Here is an 18,034-nt window from a genome sequence, read left to right on the forward strand (position 1 = left end):
GGCATTTGAATTTATTTGTGCTCTGAGGGATGTGTTAGCGTATGGGTCCTTGAAATTAAATGTTATATGTGAGATATATTCTCTATTTCTGTGTAAGGACGGAGGGAAAAGAAAGATTTCACTGAAAAGTGAACGCACACAGATGTGCAAGCTTACAGCCCACCACTTGAGTAGGAGGGCAATCGGGGAACTGGGCGGGTCCCAACATTAGGATGACCAAGACATACAGCTTCCAATGCGCCGATGGCAACAGATAAGTAAAAAGTGAGCTCCTCGGACGCACGACAACACACCAACTGAAGTGGAAAGCGGCTCCTGTTCTTCTCTTTATCCCATTTCGGGCACTGCGTACAAGGCGGTCCGGCTTCAGACTGCTGCAGGACTGAATCAAAAGCAACAGCTAAGAAGATAATCGCGCCTTTGCCTCTATCGCCACTATCATTATTCGATTTTTTCTTTATGACACAAATTTAGTACCTAACTTACTATTTTTTATAGGTGGAAAAACAATTCTGTTTTTGTTTTCCGTCTCGAAGATTAAATTTAACTAATGACGGCAGAGGTTCAGCAGCCCCCAGCACAGACTCCTGCCCAGAGCAGCCCGATGTCTGCTCCGGAGAAGCCACACGGACAAACGGTGGTGATGGAAACTGCCTCCTCCACTACGAAAACCAAAAAGACAAACGCAGGGATCCGACGACCAGAGAAACCACCTTATTCCTATATAGCTTTAATAGTTATGGCTATTCAGAGCTCTCCAACAAAACGCCTGACCCTCAGTGAAATATATCAGTTTCTACAGAGCCGCTTCCCGTTTTTTCGGGGCTCGTACCAAGGATGGAAGAACTCCGTGCGTCACAACTTGTCCCTGAACGAGTGCTTCATTAAGTTGCCCAAAGGCCTCGGTCGACCGGGGAAAGGACACTACTGGACTATTGACCCGGCTAGTGAGTTTATGTTCGAGGAAGGCTCCTTCAGAAGGAGACCCAGGGGTTTTAGGCGCAAGTGCCAGGCGCTGAAGCCCATGTACAGCATGATGAACGGCCTGGGATTCAACCACATCCCCGAGTCTTACAACTTCCAAGGGAGCGGCGGGGGCCTATCCTGTCCGCCCAACAGTTTGTCTCTGGACAGTGGGATTGGGATGATGAATGGACACTTGGCAGGTAACATGGAAGGGATGGGTCTGTCCGGACACTCCATGTCACACTTGTCGACCAACAGTGGACATTCCTACATGGGAAGTTGTACAGGATCCACTGGGAGTGATTATCCCCACCACGACAATTCCGCCTCCCCTCTGCTCACCAGCGGAGGAGTCATGGAGCCTCATCCCGTATACTCGAGTTCTGCCTCTGCGTGGGCTCCAGCCCCTTCGGCCTCATTGAATAACGGGGCTTCCTACATCAAGCAGCAGCCTCTGTCCCCCTGTAATCCAGGAGCGAACCCACTGCAGCCAAGTTTGCCCACACATTCACTAGACCAACCATACCTGCACCAGAATGGCCACAGCACCACAGATTTACAAGGTAAATTTATATATGTGTGTGTGTATATATATATATATATTTAATTTTCTAATTTAAAAAAAAAAAGCGCAAAAGGTTCAGAAAAGCCGGGCCTGATGGTATAAAGAACATTTGCGAGCTATGACAAAGATAAACGAAACGAAAGATTTTATTCAAATTAAGACGCTTTGGTTATTAGAGGATAGAGACAGAGATAATATACTGTCCACATATGTCTGTGGTTTACAGAATTTTATTTCTCATATCATGCGCCAAACTTGGGCCTAGTGGAAATGTTGAGTAATTCTGAAGAGCATCACACTGAAATGCGCCGGATTTATTCTGCAGTCAGTAAACATAAGGCTTATCTCTGCTGTGCATAATTGAGGGATTGGAATTAAGGCTATTAAGGAAATGATACAAAACTTAATCACTTTTTTTCGTAAATAAAGTTCCAGTATTTTGTGAATCATTAAACATAATAAATCAGGTTTATTAAAACAAAACCCAGACAGAAGACCAGAGGGGTTCAAACCTCTTGAACGTGTGGTATTAAAAAATAATAAATCAAGAGATGGTTGAAAGAGTCTACCGGGAGAGTTTAGAGTCACGCCAATCTGTGGACAAAAAAACAAAAAAAAACAAGCGCGGTTGGGTCCAGCCTGCCTTGCCTCGAGGCTCTCGGTCCTCCGGGACTGGCGTGCAAAGGGGCCACTGTCAATTAGCCCTGCAAGCCCGCCTCCCCTTTTGACAATCTTTATCGTGCTTACTAAATGGACTTTGGCCCTAAGAGGAATGCATGCATTTCAGTTAGTATAATAGAGTGAAGCTCAATTTACAAATATAAACTTCTTTCTTACACAGAATATAAAGTACCTACACATACAGCAATCTTTTTGCGGTAAAATATGGTAGATATAGAGCATATTATTATTATTATTATTATTATCACATATAACAGTTTTATTATTAGGGTTTCCAGAACGCATAGTGAAGGTCTGTAGAACTGGATAATTAGTCTAGTATCAGCAAGATTACCAATCAAATCGTGTTGCAAATAACTTGTAAGCATTTAAATAACTTTTTATTTCAGAACTATAAACAACATTTTTCTTAACTGGGGGAACATAAAGTAACCTAGCCTTCAAGTACATTACATTTAAAAGTGACCCTTTAAAATTATTATTATTAGTAGCATTTCCATTCATGTTTTAAATGCTTTTTTGCAGGTATTCCTCGGTACCATTCCCAGTCTCCCAGCATGTGTGACCGAAAGGAGTTCGTCTTCTCGTTCAACGCCATGACTTCCTCAGCCATGCACTCACCGAGCAGCGGCTCCTACTATCACCACCAACAGGTCTCCTACCAGGACATTAAGCCCTGCGTGATGTGATGTCCTCCGCGGACAGTCTAGAGACTAGAAGATGGTGTCACAGACTTGAGCCATGAAGCAAAACGGACTGAAATGAACAACGAATGAGTAAACTACCACTGAGAGGCATGCCCCAGTCCTGGAGAGTGCTCACTGCTTCAAGTAGATCGGACTACTTCTCTGTGCTGTTACACACAGCGACAGAGGCACGGAGACAGGCCAATTAGAAAGCAACCACATAATAATATATAATAATAATTAAAAACAAACTCTTTTATGCCATCTTCATCAACATCGACCAGCGGGGTAAAGCGTGGGCGTAAGACACCCTGCTGTTGTTTGGTACTTAGTCCTGCAGAGCGGATGACTACCACTTCACACTTTTGTTCTTGTGTATTCATCTTGTTAAAGTAGGTCAATGTTTAAAAAAAAAAGAAAAAAAAGAAAAAAAAATGCACACATTTCCCCGTCTCATGTTTTTACCTTTTTTTTTTCTTTTCTTTCATTTTTTTGGACTTGCATACAAATGTTAGATTCTGAGATGAACAATTATGGACGTTACATAGCCTGTATAATGTAAGTCCATATACTGTATACTGTGTAAAAACAATGACGGCACTTTTTGAATAACCTATAAGCGCAACTTTTTTTTTTTATTTATTCTGTAGGCCTATATTTTAATTTCAGGCGAACTGGCCAAGGAGTTATATGCTTTATTGGCAATATTTGTCAGAACGCTTATTATTTGTTTTAAAATGAAAAATTGAGGATATATTGTAAACACTGTTATGTCTTTTGTGTCAGATGTATGTAGACCATTACTTTCAGCATTGTATACATTGGTAGAAGAAGGGGATGGGGGGGCGGGGGGGGAGTCTAGCAAAGGGTCCATCAGCGAGGGTTTGTCTTTAGACTATATTACAACAAAGCATTAAGAAATAAAATATCTTTTCGGCTCTTTAAGCCGGCAATTCCACGAAACGAGAAACATTTCGATTTTATCGCACACAGACAATTTTCGGGGGCGATGGTCCTGCAAGCAAACATGCCTTGTAAACAGATGCAAAGACAGTGATCCTTATTGCATAATTAACCCCAAATTAGCTTATTTAAAGATGGGAAGCTTTTTTTGTGTGTGTGTCCAATTCTTCAGCAGCCTTCTCGTGTAAATGTATATTATTGCAATTCTTTAATGTAAAGCGATGGTTCGTTTATATGGGGTTTAAAGCACAACCGGTACCCTCGGTACTACAGACAGTTGTCACTGTGGTGCAGTTAGGTCTTCTATTTTAAGCAATTACTGCAGCAGTCTGTTGTTTTCACCTACAGTTGATGTCCAACTTTGAAAATTAGAATTATTAGAAGAAACTAAACTTTTCGCAATCCATTGGTCGACTGGTGAACATTAACAGTCACTGGTTTGAAAGGTTAATCGCAACATGTCTTCGATCTGTTGAGAGTGTGCAGTAGTTAAGGCGTAACAAATCCGAGGCAGAGATCTCACACGCGTCTGGTTACAGGGTGAAAACCTGCAGCAGTCCCGTTGCTTTGGCAGTGAGGCAGTTGTTTTCCTCAGACGCATTTGTCCAAAGAACATTTCTTGCCATGGTGGAAATACAATAAATTGCGCTGATCTAATTTAAGCAGCATAACTTTGTAATAATTAGTTTTGGAGTGTTCCGCAAAATGCGTAATTATACAACAGAAAATTGGCCTTGGAAAATTAAAAACAAAGAAAAAAAGTAGGGCCGATTTTTCATAAAGAAGAACATCTTTATTTCTCATCTAAAATGAGTTATTTTTGTTACATAAAATAGATATACCAACCACGATACTGCAAAGACACAAAAATAATGAGCAGTTAAAAGTACTCATAAATAATACGCATAACGTGTATTGTACCGTGTAAAATCCTGGTTGTCTTATCTCAGAGTCAAAATATTTTAATTTTACAGATGCAAATTATTATAAGGGACACGTTTTTTTTTTCTTTATCAGATTTCTGATCCATTAATTATAACTGTTGTTTTTCGACATTCACAAACACGCATGTCTGTGCGGCTTAAAACCAATTTGGCAATTTTTTCATCTGAATGACTGCAAATCATTAAAAAATAAAATAAAATAAAATCTGGACGTCGTTTCTTATTTTAAATTTCAAGTTTCAAGCAACATTTATGGCGTTTAAAAAGTTGTTCCTAATGTAAGAGTATGGTGGGTACAATCTATTAAGTGCATCAACACAGTCAGTGCAGATTAATCCGATGCTCATGCTTGTGATTTAGATTAAGTAAACTGCGGTTTGAGGCCTTTTGTTATCTTCTTTAATCTTGACGGTTAAGTCATGTTTGCTGATGTTTGTGTGTACAACTACATCTTTACAAGGGGATGTAACATGCTCCACAGTGATAGGCTTTGCAATCTCACCACATGACCACTGACTGAACCCCAGTAAAACGAGCATGCCATTGAGCACGGGGTAAGCAGGCTTAACAGCAGTGGAACAGAGCATTAACAAACTGATGACATTTGCCAAGGTTCAGTGCTCTGGAGGGCTGAGGGAGAGAGATGGCGTTCCACAGCTGTTCCCTGGCCAGGCCTGGATGACAGCTCCATAAAAAGCCAGAGGCCTGGTACTGTGCAGACAGACACACTGCTTGTGTCCCAATCCTGCCAAGACTTTAGTGCAAACAAGACATCTATGGGTTAATTTCTTAGGTAATGGCAGTGCAACTACAGAGACAGGTGTAAACAGAAAAAAAAAAAAAAAAAAAAAAAAATAGAGTCATCGGGCAAGTTATCTAGCACTCGGGTTTACAGAAGTTTGAAGGTAATGTTAACAGACACATTTTCCAAACAGAGAATAAGAAAAACGTCACTCTGCAAAAATGAATTAATCTTTTAAAGTTTTCTTTAAGCTTAAAACTATTTAAAGTTTACAAGCTGGCATTTTATATGTTACAACTGGGTGAAACACATCAAGTTTTATGAAAATCCAATAACGGGCCTGAAATATCATATTTAACCACTAACAACATAGTTCTGCCTCTTCACGAGGACGATGGTTTGAGGTGGTGGGGAACTTCAGAGTCGGATCTCCAAATTCTGCAAAACCTTGTGAACATTTATAATCCATCAATTTTCTTTTTTGTTTGTTTTTCATAAAAAAAAAAAAAAAACACTGTGTTAACTGGTACAGTCAAACGCTTTAGTGAAGAAATAAGTAAAGTCATGTGAAGCAAATTTATCTAATATTGAGGGCAGCATCACTCTCTCACTGGCCCAACCACACCAAATACAATGAATAAATTTGTATTTAGTCACTATAATGGTGCAAATATAACTGTAAAAATGAACGCTAGCTAAAAAACAAAACAAAAACAAAGAAAACAGAACAGCAGCAATAGAGGCCTTTAGCTCTTCCCCTGTTTATCGTTGTAATCTGCCTGTTTTAGATTTTCATGGTAAAAAAAAAAAAAAGAAAAAGAAAAAAAAAGAAAATCATACAGTAGTAGAGACTATCCAATAATCCCGTGTTATGTACAAGAATCAATCAAGTCAAGAAAATCACAACTAAGTCACGGTTATTTGTAAACTCTTTACATTTCTGTAGTCTCATTAAAGTAGCATAAACACTTGGAGTCTGTTCACAAGTTCTGTAAATCTGGATGAATTTGGACAATGAAAAAGACAAAAATGGTCAAAGGTTGAAGCCTGTGTGGCTAGACTATTGTTAGATGAAGAAATGTTATATTTTACTCCTAGTTTTGTGACTCAAATGATCAAATGTTGTGACTTGCCACACGCAGGTGCCATTTTGAACAAAACTAACCCATTTTTAAACAAGTAGGATGCAGACAAACAGGTCTGGCAACATCATGGATGTGACAATACTGACAGCTAGTTTTGAGAAAGAGAAAAAAAAAAAAAAAAAAAAAAAAAAAAAAAGCACTAGCCTTTTTTATTATTATTATTTTTTTTTTAATTATTGTATGGCAGCAAAAGCACTGCATGCAGTTTGTAGACTGAAAGAGAAAATGAGTGTTGTGTTTCTAAGAATCTCTGATAAAGGCACTTTGAAGAGAAAACGATTGGGACAAATTTAAAGAAAAAAAGCTCCTGTAGCCCACTTAACAGAGCGTATAGCAAAATTTTAGTCGTTATAGAATTTGTCTGGATTCAAATCAGCACAAGGTTCACTACTCTCATAGTTTCAGGTGTTGTTAATATTTAGTCAAGCCTGCTAGGTTCAAATGTGTTCTCTTCTAATAAATCACATTTTTGTTCATATTTTTTTAAAGCAAAAAAAAAAAAAACAATCAACTCCTTTTATGGTGTTTGCAGTTGTCCAAAACTGTAAACAACTTAAGCATTACATTAGGTATATTTCTTACTGCTTTTACTGCTCAGTTTTTTCTGTGGCATCACTCTTAGCATCTGGTGCTGATACTTCAGACTTCGGAGCCGCTGCTGGTTTTGGTCTTCTACTGGATTGTCCAGATTTCCTGCCTCCTCGCTGGCTCTTGGCCAGTTCAGCCTGCAGACTGTGACCATTGAGAGCGAGCCCCTGCAGAGCCTCCAGGGCCTGATCTGCAGCGTGGGGGTCACTGTAATCCAGGAAGGCCCTGTGCTGAGCTCCCTGCCAGGTGAGTCTCAGTGGAGTGGCCTCCCTCTCTCGGAGGGCGGTTTTCAGCTCACTAACACGCAGCCCAGCAGGGATTCCTCCCAGATAAACTGTTGTCACACTCAGATGGAGCTTACGCTGAGATTTGACTTCATTTCCACCCTCTTCTGGGACCTGCTCCTTTGTGTTCCCTCTACTTTTTCCCTTTATTGTCTTGCCAATTTCTTGCTCGTTACCTGCCTTGCCGTCTCCTCTGCTTTCTTTATTCATTCTAGTCAGATGCTGTCTGGCTTTTGGTTCTCCCGCTATTCTTTTTTCCAGTCTAGAGTCCTGGCTGGATTCTCCCTCAGCATCCTGCTGTGTGTTTGGCCTCGGCCTCCGCCTGGTTTGCCTTTTGGGTTGACTGGTGTGCAGACCAGCTTCTGCCGCAACAGGCGCTGCCCCCAGTGTTACATCTTTTCCAGCGTGTTCTTCAAGAGCACGCAGCTTCTTCAGGATGGGGATCTTTTGCAGCTTTTCTGTGTCCAGCTGAAGACAAAACTGGACAGACTCAGTAATGCTGAAACGAAAAAATGCGTCTCACACAGCATACAAACAGACCTGCTCAGGGCCGATGCAATGCACCTATTCATAATAAAGAGAAAGCTGATAGCTCCTCACAGCCCATGCTTAAAAACCATCTTAATACCAGCAGGATATTTCACTTCCCAAGCAGTTAAAAATAAAGACTGCTATCTTGATTTGTTGGGTCTTCAAGTGTCTTGGCAGACTTTGATGCTGACCAGTCCTGTAAAGGATATACGGACCTATTGTTTTTACACTGGCCTGTTTGACCCGTCATTCCCCTGCCCCTGCAGAGCCAAGGTGGCTGGGCAGAGAAGCCTTTGATGATCAGACACGGCCTTCCTGTCTATGAGGTCACTGGGTCCTGTTTACTTATATGCGTGTTGTAAGGAACCCAGAGGTTACACACAAACTTACCACATAAGAAAAATAACCTTTACCTACATCTAATTAAAGATAAATTATCAAGAGGAAAAACACATTTAATCTTTGTGCCACTGTCAGTAAATCAGAAGCTGTTTATGGTCCAGGCTGATTTAAATACAGACGATGATGTGAAATAAGTGGTAAATAAGACTGGAAAAGCACTATAAATATATCAGTAAAATTCCCAAGATAAAACAAACTAATTAACTGTGTTTGTTTTTTAAAGTAAACAATTTTACATAAGTGTGCACTGTACACACCATCCATAAAAACTAAAACATTTTTATTTTTTTTTTTCCTAAGAAATAAAAAAGAAAATAACTGGAATTTTTTTTTTTTTTTTTTTTTTTTTTTTGGGCAAAATGGCATTATTACAGTAAGTGCCCTCAGAAGAATAAACAATGCTGGATAGACCGTCCTCCAGTGAGCTGTAGGTTTTCTATGAGTCCACTAGAGGGCAGTGTTACTAAGGAAACGCAACATTTTTGTCATGTAACCAAAGCAGAGCATTTTCCTATAAACTCTATGTTAATATTTGATCCCATGAAGTAATTATAAAGACTCATGTGTGCTATTGTCATATCTGTCTTGTCCTAAATTGTAGAAGAGATTAGTACAAGCTAATGTATACTTTCTGAACACAAAAACTTTAGTTGTTTTTTTTTTTTGTTCTTTTTTTAAATTTAGTGTTGGGCATTTATTCTCCCTCTAAATGTCGGTTTCATTATGTTGAATGACAACAGGGATGGAGACCTGATCAAACATTCATGAAAAACATACTTTCAGAGCAAGTCATCTTACTGAAACATCCATATTATCAGATTATTGACTGAAAAACATTTTTAAAAAGGTGCAGGATTTTTCCAATAACATTATTTTTCAGTAATGGAAATCCACACACTAAGAGCGAAGCATTAATCACAGATGTTAAGTCTTTCATAGATAAAGGCATTAACGTCATCATTTTTCCAATGTTAAAATCAGTTACTTTCAGCTATGCTTTACTGAACGCTTTTTTGTATGCCCCTCTTCTAGATAAATCCATCACAGAGATTTGAGGGGAGACACGAGGAATGACATGTATCAGGTCAGGCCAGCCTTGACCTCTCAAAATCAAGTTGACTATGAAATAACTACTATGCTTTACACAAAGCAAAAACAAGCACACTCAGGTTACCTTATTCCAGATGATTCCACGTGGCTTAGGCAACTGGCAATCTGTTTTAATAACTCTGGTCGGTGTGAGGATGTAGTCTACAGTCAGGTCATGACTTCCCATTAGATCTTCTGGAATGTCCATCACCTGAAAGCACAGTTATTCCTCAAGTACTCAAATTACTAATGCTGAAACAACAAGTGGGAGGAAAAAAAACTCTAAACTATGTCTGTTCATGTCAGTTCGAGCTGCACATCTTTATTTAAAACTGTATTATTCCCCATTTTAATACCAACGTGTTCTTTAGCTTTGTAAAAAGGGACAAGCTGCTTATTGCAAAACAAGATCCATAAAACATTTGAACTGCTCAGTGAGATCAAACTGAATACACAAACCAACCTGGCAGTCATGGACAACAGTAACCACCACAGTAGACTCATTCACGGCACCCATTGAAGCCATCATTCCATACTCCAAGTCAGCAAAGCCTTCTCCTTTTCCAATCCGAAAGCCTACAGCGGAAGGCAGAGAGGGAAACTTAATTTAAAAATGTATACTGTGCAGTTTACAAAATCCTTTTGGAGATTTGTAAACTCCTTTATACTTCCTTACAGTAAAACATGTGTTTCGCTGCAGTACTGCATGAGTTATCTTGGGCATTTTAGAAATGAGGATCACCATGGAGTGCGGTTAGCAGACAATTTACATGGCGGGAAGAACACAGGAGAAGCCACAATAAGCAGAAGGGATCTGATTACGTACATCTGCCTCAATCTTATTTCTGCTCTTTTTTCCTCTATGCTGGCAGAGTGTGCAGAAGTGCCTCAATAGGCTTAGACACGTGCAGCAATCACAATACCTTTGTTCCATTCTGCTTTCAGTCAGCACAGCCTCTCATCATTTTCCACTGTGTAGTAAACAAACCTTGCATAAAACAATTTATAATCACTCAAGTAGTGATTTAGGAGAATCGCTATATAATAACAGACTATGTTGTTCATTACTCAGCTAATAATTGTAAATTCATGCTTGAAAAAGCAGGTTTTGCAGCACATGCTGCCTTTTCCATCTTTAGAGGTTCAAGGAGACCTATTGAGCTCATTTTCAGCATAGTTTTCCTCTTGGACTGCAGCACAGTTGACTAACCTTGCTGCAGTCTCTCAGTTCATAATCTCTGTGACACCATTTTCACTCGTCTCCTTTAAGCCACCTTTCAGCTGGCTTATATATACACCCTAAACTCATTGGCTGAAACTTTGGCCACGTTTAATATAAGTATCCAACAGTGTTACTATTGTATATATGAAAATAAAGAAAAAAAATTGTTTCACTTTGAACTGAAAAAATATTGTCTATTCTGCAATAATAGACGGTAAATTGCACACGTGGTTCTAACTACTATTTAAGGAGGACTGCATTTTCTTTAGATTTTATATATTTTAGTGCATGTATGGTAAACTTGGTCTTGAATTCACTGCTCTGTTGCTCTCCCACAATCATAAATCATTTAGGTTACCAATATGAAACTGAAATAGTATCGTGACATGGTGTATAAGTCACCTTTCTCCGACACCGCCACAGAACCAACCACCATCAGGTCAATTTTAATTTTTGCATCCAGGCCAACAGGTACACTGAAGTCTTTCACACCCTGGAGATGGTTTGGAGGTTTCAGAAGAAAGAAAATCTAATTATCATTATTGGAAATTTAAAGAGGAATGACAATGCTGACAAATAAGAGCAAACATTAGTACATTTATACCTGAGAGGAAGAACATATGCGTAGTTGTTCTTTGCTAGCCCCTTCAGGTGGAGTAATCCTATTGAAAAGGCCTGTACGAAGACGAGGAGTTGGGACCAACAAAGTTTTCCGTGCCTGCAAAAATTATTTCAGTAAAATGTTAAAAAAAATAAATAAATAAAAATAAATTTAAAAAAATTTAAAAAAAAAGATCCTGAGTTATTTAATAGGACTAGAAATTAAAACTGAGCTGAATAAAATCAGTGGAGTGATGGCAAAAATTACAAAAAACAAAAACATTTAAATTTAACTGATGCAAAACACTGATGTGGCTGAAATGTGACTTTACAAAGAACCTACAGGATATTATACAATAACTTAAACAATCTTATGTAGCAAATTCTTGACCACAGGTGCAAACTCCAGTTCTTGAGGGCCGGTGTCCTGAAACTTTTCCATGTGTCCCTGCTGCAGCACACCTGAATAACATAAGTAGGTCATTACCAAGACTCCATAGCACAGGGGTGTCAAACTCCAGGTCTCGAGGGCCGGTGTCCTGCAGGTTTTAGATCTCAACCATCCCAACAACAGACTGTTCTCTCTGTTGAGGTCAGGAAAGCGATTCCGCTCCCTGAAGACCAACACAGAGAGACTGAGGAGGAGCTTCTTCCCGCAGGCGATACGGTCTCTCAATCACACCACCACACAGTACTGACCCACACATATGGTTCTTACACACACACTGGACTTTCTGGACTTTGTTTTTGCACAACACTGGTCACTATATTCTTCATTTCCGGTTAATACTTGTACAGCTGCTGTTATTGTGTATATATTTATTTATATTTAGATTTCTTCATACATTCTTATATAGTTCTATATTGTGTATTTTGTTGTACAGTTATTTTATTTTCAACTTTAATTTATATATTTTATCTTATTCTTCCCAGTTAAATTTACCCTTCATTCTAATTTGTGTTGTACAGTTATTTCATTTTTAACCTTAATTTATATTTTATTCCTTCCTAGTTAAATTTACCCTTTTTAATTTTTCATATTTATTTCCTATCTTATTCATAGCCTTTCCTTTTTTTGTTTTCTTTAGGTCACGAGCAGTTGTCCAAGCATTTCACTACATATCGTACTGTGTATGACTGTGTACGTGACAAATAAAATTTGAATTTGAATTTGAATTTGAACCTGGGTCAACACACCTGAATCAAATGATTAGTTCATTACCAGGCCTCTGAAGAACCTGAGGACATGTTGAGGAGCTCATTTAGCCATTTAAATCAGCTGTGTTGGATCAAGGAAGCATCTAAAACACCCAGGACATCGGCCCTCAAGGCCTGGAGTTCGACACCCCTGCCATAGAACTTGACTGCATGCAGAGGTGGCAATTCAGTCATTTGATTCATGTTACAGCAGCTCATGAGTGAATGAACATGGTGCAATAAAAGTACCTTTAGAAGTAAATTTTTCCAAACACTTTACTTCAATTTACTTGAGCAGGTTCAGGGGTTGCCACCTCAGCATGCAGTTAATCAGGGGTGTCAAACTCCAGGTCTCAAGGGCCGGTGTCCTGCAGGTTTTAGGTCTCACCCTGGGTCAACACACCTGAATCAAATGATTAGTTCATTACCAGGCCTCTGGAGAACTTCAAGACATGTTGAGGAGGTCATTTAGCCTTTAAATCAGCTGTGTTGGATCAAGGACACATCTAAGACCTGCAGGACACCGGCACTCGAGGCCTGGAGTTCGACACCTATGAGTTAAGTTCTACAGAGTGTTGCTAATGACCTACTTAAGTTATTCAGGTGTGCTACAGCAGGAACACATTTGAAAGTTTAAGGACACTGGCCCTCGAGGACTGGAGTTTGACACCCCTGTTCTAGACAGTAATAAAAATGTAGTCTAAAATTTCTCATTTAAAATTCAAAAGAAAATCATGTAATCCAGCCTGAGGCACTCTGGTTCTTGGTACTTTGTTTTTTTTCCAACACTGCAGTGCTACCTGCAGCACTGCCAGCCGAGCACCCTCCAGAGGTTTGTCAGGATCCACCTTCACCTCAGATGTGTGGGTGAACGCCTGCAGCTCCAACACCTTGGCGCAGGCCGCAAAAGCACCCTACAGCAGAAAGGAAGGCATCTGATCATAGGTTCCTCAAGTCAACTTACTTCCAAGGTGATAAAGCGTGCCTGCTGCTGGGGTCTGTCTGGGTTAACTTTGACTGTCTGGCTGGACTTGAACTCCTGCAGGCCTGCAAGGCTGTAACATGCCTTAACTGCACCCTGGTCAATAGGTGCACAGGAAAAGATATGTATGCATGCACAGAGACAAGACAGCCATTAGTGATTCAAAATTTAAGAACGTCAGAAGCTGTGCTGGTGCCCTGAGTGTAGCAAGAATTTCACCCCTACAGCCCTTATTATTTTCTTCAGTTATTTACTTACTTACAGTACTTTACATATAACCCAGACAGTCACAGGCTCAGATTTTTCCTCTTCTTTCTTTTTTCAAGTATTTTTTTTTTTTTTTTTTTAATTCGAGAAGGAGGGAGGAAAAAACTGGAGACTAGTGGCAGAGGTTGACCTGCCAGTGCATTGATTTGAATGAGAACTGCGCTGCAGCTCTTCAGCTAAACTGCTTTAACCTGCCTTGAAATTTGGGATTCTGTTGTGGACGGGCCTCGGAAAGTTTGCCAGATTCTTTTCTTCTATGTAGTCCCAAACTTTCTGACGAATGTCCCATTTCGATCCTCCTGGAGAGAAAATTGGAGTTTAACATAAACGCTAACCGAAGCAACATTTACGTTTTCAGCATCACGTTTAGCGAATCGACGACTTTAACAACAATTTCAACGGCAAAACAAACGTTTTACAAAACACTTGACCTACCCGGGTTGATTTTTATGACGGGATCCATCGCTTTATTAGAGCCACGGGTAGGTTTATTCTACAACACTCGGATGCACTCCACGCAGTAATATCGTACACGTGAGCTCTGTAACATAATACTAACGGAACAGCTGCTTGTCAATGTTTATCATTGCTACGGTGGCTCAGAGGGACGATCCTAACGAAACGCGAAAGGGAAAGGTGGTTTTGAACTTCTAGGCAACCGTAGTCTGATAAGCAGAACACTCGCGCTTCTCTAAATACAGAAAATACAGTCGAGAAAAAGCTAATTTTTCTTGCTATCGACACGTGTGAAGTCAATTATTTCAAACCTTTTTTGTTAAAATTTTGATCTTTATGCCTTACAACAAAATGCATTTTTATAGTGACAGCAAATGATGCGTGTGGAAAATGGCAGTCAAACCTCTGTCAGTTGTATGAGCCAAATTAAAAGAGTATGCCACTGTTTTTTGTTTTTTTTTTTTTTCTTCCATTTTTTTTTGTAAGATAATCATTTCCTTTTAAACATTATTTTACAATTGGAAGACAATCAAGAGATATTTTGCATTTTTTTAACATTATTTTGGAACCACTTTTTCAACAACTAGGTTTACATTATGTCTCAGGACAGGTATAGTTTACACAACAGATGCTTTAGCATGGATTATTTTTCAAATTCATGGGTGGGACACAAAATATCCTCCAACAGTAGGATGAAAATGACTGAAATACCCACTTTCATTTGTTAGGAATGGGGTCACTAAATGGTTTAATGGAAACTTTGTGAATTATATGGTATTGATTTTGCTTTGCAGGCAACACTTCTCACCCAAGCACTGGACTGATGTGTTAGCGCCCATATCATCAATCATCAAAATAAAAAATATGTTATGAGTTGTTATGTTTTCCTTGTTTTGTTTTTTGTTCTTTTGTTTCTTTTCTGTGTTTTTTTTTTTCTGTTTGTTTGTTTCTTAACACAAAATATTTAAGACAGGATGGGCTGGTGCAAATTCTTTAAGGTGGCCAGGAAAATTAATTTGCAGGGTTCCAGAGCACTATTGTCTGTGTAAGGAAAGGGCCACTTCAGCATCTGTTATGGAGTAAAAACAGGCAGGATAGGGTTGTGGCTTCAGTGTGCGCTTTAAAACAGCAACTGATTGTCACAAATGACAAGCTGTGATAACAGCAATCTTGCAGGAAACAGGAAATAATCTGAAAAACTTAATGATGAAGTAATTGTTAAGATGTGCTGGTCAAAACTGTTTAAAATCTCAGTTCCTGGCTATTATGGCTTGTAATTTACCTCCTAAATTTTTGATCCATTAAGACTTTTTTGAGAAATTAAACTAAAGGAGAAAGGAAATAATATTAACGTAACCCAGACTCTACAGCATCACGGGGTCTCTGTTTAAAACCCTCTTATATTATCTATGTCAGGTTTTACTTTGTTAATATGTTTCCACTTATTAAGGCATTGTAAATGCAAACAAACTGTTCTAACTTCTTTCATAGTTATCAAATTTTACTGTACCATATTTAAACTGGAGCACCACCTGCAGGTCTTTGGATGTCATAAGGTTTTCAACCCAGATGTAAAATGCACACAAAACAGAAATCTATAGTTTACATGCTTAACCATACGTGTGACACCTTTTATATATATATATATATAGGTGACACCTTTTTTAGTAGTCATTATTTACATGTCATAATATAATAATATAGTGGGACTGATGAAATAAGTCAGGAGCATATTCGCTGCACCATTTTAGCCTTCTTTATCACCATTAAATATTTACATATGCCTCTGTTATCCAGTGGGGTCTGTCATATTTGCATTTGACTGACTAAAAACTGTAAATAAAGGGAATTTTAATAATTTACATATACATTGTTTACTATGTAATCACTGTGTGGAGAAACAAAAGTGAGAAATGCAAACAACAACTAAAAAATATCTCTTATTATTTGGAAATGCACTATTGCCCAGTCTTGCATGATGTGTGATCTGTGGATAAATAATTTTATTAAATCTTATTTTTATAATGCTTTAGTTAAGGTTAGAAAGGCCCTAAATTTACAATGTAATTATGTACTATTTACAAGTCTGGGAAAAAAGTCTGCCATCATACCTTGTAAACTTAATAATCAGAAATCAGAATCAGAAATAATCAGTGGTAAGCTTTTGAAATGTTTAAAAATACAAGTTATGAACTATTAGTAAAGGAGAAACAGTACTGACAATATTAACCTCTTCGTGCATTCAGGTTATATAAGTTGTACACCTTCCATTAAAGCAACATTAGGTAAATCAGTTTGCAGCCATCCAATCCAATCCCATTTTATTTATAAAGCACTTTAAAATACCCAGCACAGGAACAAAGTGCTGTACAGAAAACAAGTTAAAACAATAGAATAACAGAAAACAGCAAAATAAATAAATCAAACACATAAAACATAAAATTAAAACAGCCCTATATTAAAACAAAAACAAGATAAAACAGCATTGAATCACCTAAAAACAACTAAAATAAAAAATAAAAAACCAACATCTCACATGGTGTCAAAGGCCAGGGTAAAGAGGTGGGTTTTCAAGAGTGACTTAAAAACAGATAAAGAACTGGCCTGTCTAATCTCTAAAGGAAGCTCGTTCCACAGTTTTGGAGCTGCTACAGCAAAAGCACGATCTCCTCTAAGTTTACGCCCAGTCCTGGGCAGCTGATCAGCTGACCTGAGAGAGCAGGTGGGTGTATAAGGCTGTAGCAGCTCAGAGAGATAAGATGGAGCTAGGCCATGGAGAGCTTTAAAAGTAAATAAAAGAATTATAAAATGCCATTTCTAAAAGCCTGTTATAATAATGTCTTTACGAGCAGAAGAAAGAATTGTAAAAGTGCTAATCATATGAAATGTGACCCAAGAACAGTGAGAAAAACATTTTGAAATAGTTTTATTGATTCTATTAAAGTTCTAACTTCAAATATTTCAGGATCAAATTATTGTGTTACGTGTTTAAATACCAGTGCTCACATTCTGACTTTAGATAACCGACTGATTATAAAGTTCATATGATAGTTTCTTCTCTTTAAGTGTTCAAGTGTGCTTATGGAATGGATTCAGTACATATCAAGACTCATAAGAGGCACATATTAACGAATATGAATTGTTCCTTTTAAATGCACATTAACATAATTAGTTCCCTCAATGTGAAGCAGTACATGGGAATAACAGGAAACACAGGGTTGTGTTATCTGGATGATATAGAGTGGTTGGAGGTGTTATTAATTGGGCAAAGTCAGTCTGAACGTGTTTGCTGTGGTTGTTAAGTTTGAAGTGTCCTCAATACAGTAATAATATGCCAGAGTCTAGCCTCTAAAGAGAAGGTGTGCTGTGCTTCCCCTCTGTTGTTGATTTCAAAGTCTGGTTTTGTGTGATGTAAACCTGGACGGTAAACCTAACAGATCACCTGAATGCATCATATCCTGCCACTAGAGAGCGACATCCACCAGGTTATTTGCCTCAAGAGAAAGAAACACTATTTTTGAAGGCATGGGATTCATACTTCTGTCAAGTATCACACACAAATTGTATTCTGCTTTAACTCTGACCTGCACATTATCTGGCTCAACAAAGTGCCTACAATCCACAAATTGTTGTGTCACATCAATGCATTTGCACACTTCTGCACACTCATTCACACTCGCAGCGTGTCCCCCACTACACTGGTCCATAACCCTCCCTGATACCC

General features: G+C 38.7%; 2 protein-coding genes across 4 annotated transcripts; one reads left to right on the forward strand and one right to left on the reverse strand.

Moving 5' to 3' along the window:
* The first annotated feature begins 238 nt into the window (after positions 1-238).
* On the forward strand, positions 239-6,052 carry foxf1 (forkhead box F1). The gene is made up of 2 exons (XM_040010660.1): positions 239-1,529; positions 2,738-6,052. Exons 1-2 carry the CDS (start codon positions 551-553, stop codon positions 2,899-2,901), a joined length of 1,143 nt encoding a protein of 380 aa, XP_039866594.1. The 5' UTR covers positions 239-550; the 3' UTR covers positions 2,902-6,052.
* On the reverse strand, positions 5,182-14,463 carry mthfsd (methenyltetrahydrofolate synthetase domain containing). 3 transcript variants are annotated; one of them, XM_040010655.1, is made up of 8 exons: positions 14,290-14,463; positions 14,050-14,153; positions 13,406-13,519; positions 11,413-11,526; positions 11,211-11,301; positions 10,050-10,162; positions 9,672-9,797; positions 5,182-8,032 (listed from the first exon to the last, which is right to left on the reverse strand). In XM_040010655.1, exons 1-8 carry the CDS (start codon positions 14,315-14,317, stop codon positions 7,280-7,282), a joined length of 1,443 nt encoding a protein of 480 aa, XP_039866589.1. In that variant the 5' UTR covers positions 14,318-14,463; the 3' UTR covers positions 5,182-7,279. The 3 variants fall into 3 exon arrangements, with proteins under 3 accessions (XP_039866589.1, XP_039866588.1, XP_039866590.1); XM_040010654.1 differs by lacking the exon at positions 13,406-13,519 and adding an exon at positions 13,570-13,683 and having other exon boundaries at positions 14,290-14,460; XM_040010656.1 differs by lacking the exons at positions 13,406-13,519; positions 14,050-14,153; positions 14,290-14,463 and adding an exon at positions 11,800-11,865.
* Positions 14,464-18,034: the final 3,571 nt, after the last annotated feature.

Source organism: Simochromis diagramma, unplaced genomic scaffold, assembly GCF_900408965.1.
Source record: "Simochromis diagramma unplaced genomic scaffold, fSimDia1.1 OVJJ01000603.1, whole genome shotgun sequence".
In the NCBI taxonomy this organism is placed as follows: domain Eukaryota; kingdom Metazoa; phylum Chordata; class Actinopteri; order Cichliformes; family Cichlidae; genus Simochromis; species Simochromis diagramma.

Bases quoted from the DNA above. Each gene is read 5' to 3' on its own strand.
- mthfsd (XM_040010655.1), bottom strand. From the start codon at position 14,317: ATGGATCCCGTCATAAAAATCAACCCGG. The intron at 11,527-13,405 runs GTAGCACTGCAG...TAATTTTTGCAG, and splicing joins CTCGGCTGGCAGTGCTGCAG to GCACGGAAAACTTTGTTGGT. The intron at 10,163-11,210 runs GTGACTTATACA...CTTCCGCTGTAG, and splicing joins TGTGGCGGTGTCGGAGAAAG to GCTTTCGGATTGGAAAAGGA.
- foxf1 (XM_040010660.1), top strand. From the start codon at position 551: ATGACGGCAGAGGTTCAGCAGCCCCCAGCACAGACTCCTGCCCAGAGC. The intron at 1,530-2,737 runs GTAAATTTATAT...GCTTTTTTGCAG, and splicing joins CAGCACCACAGATTTACAAG to GTATTCCTCGGTACCATTCC.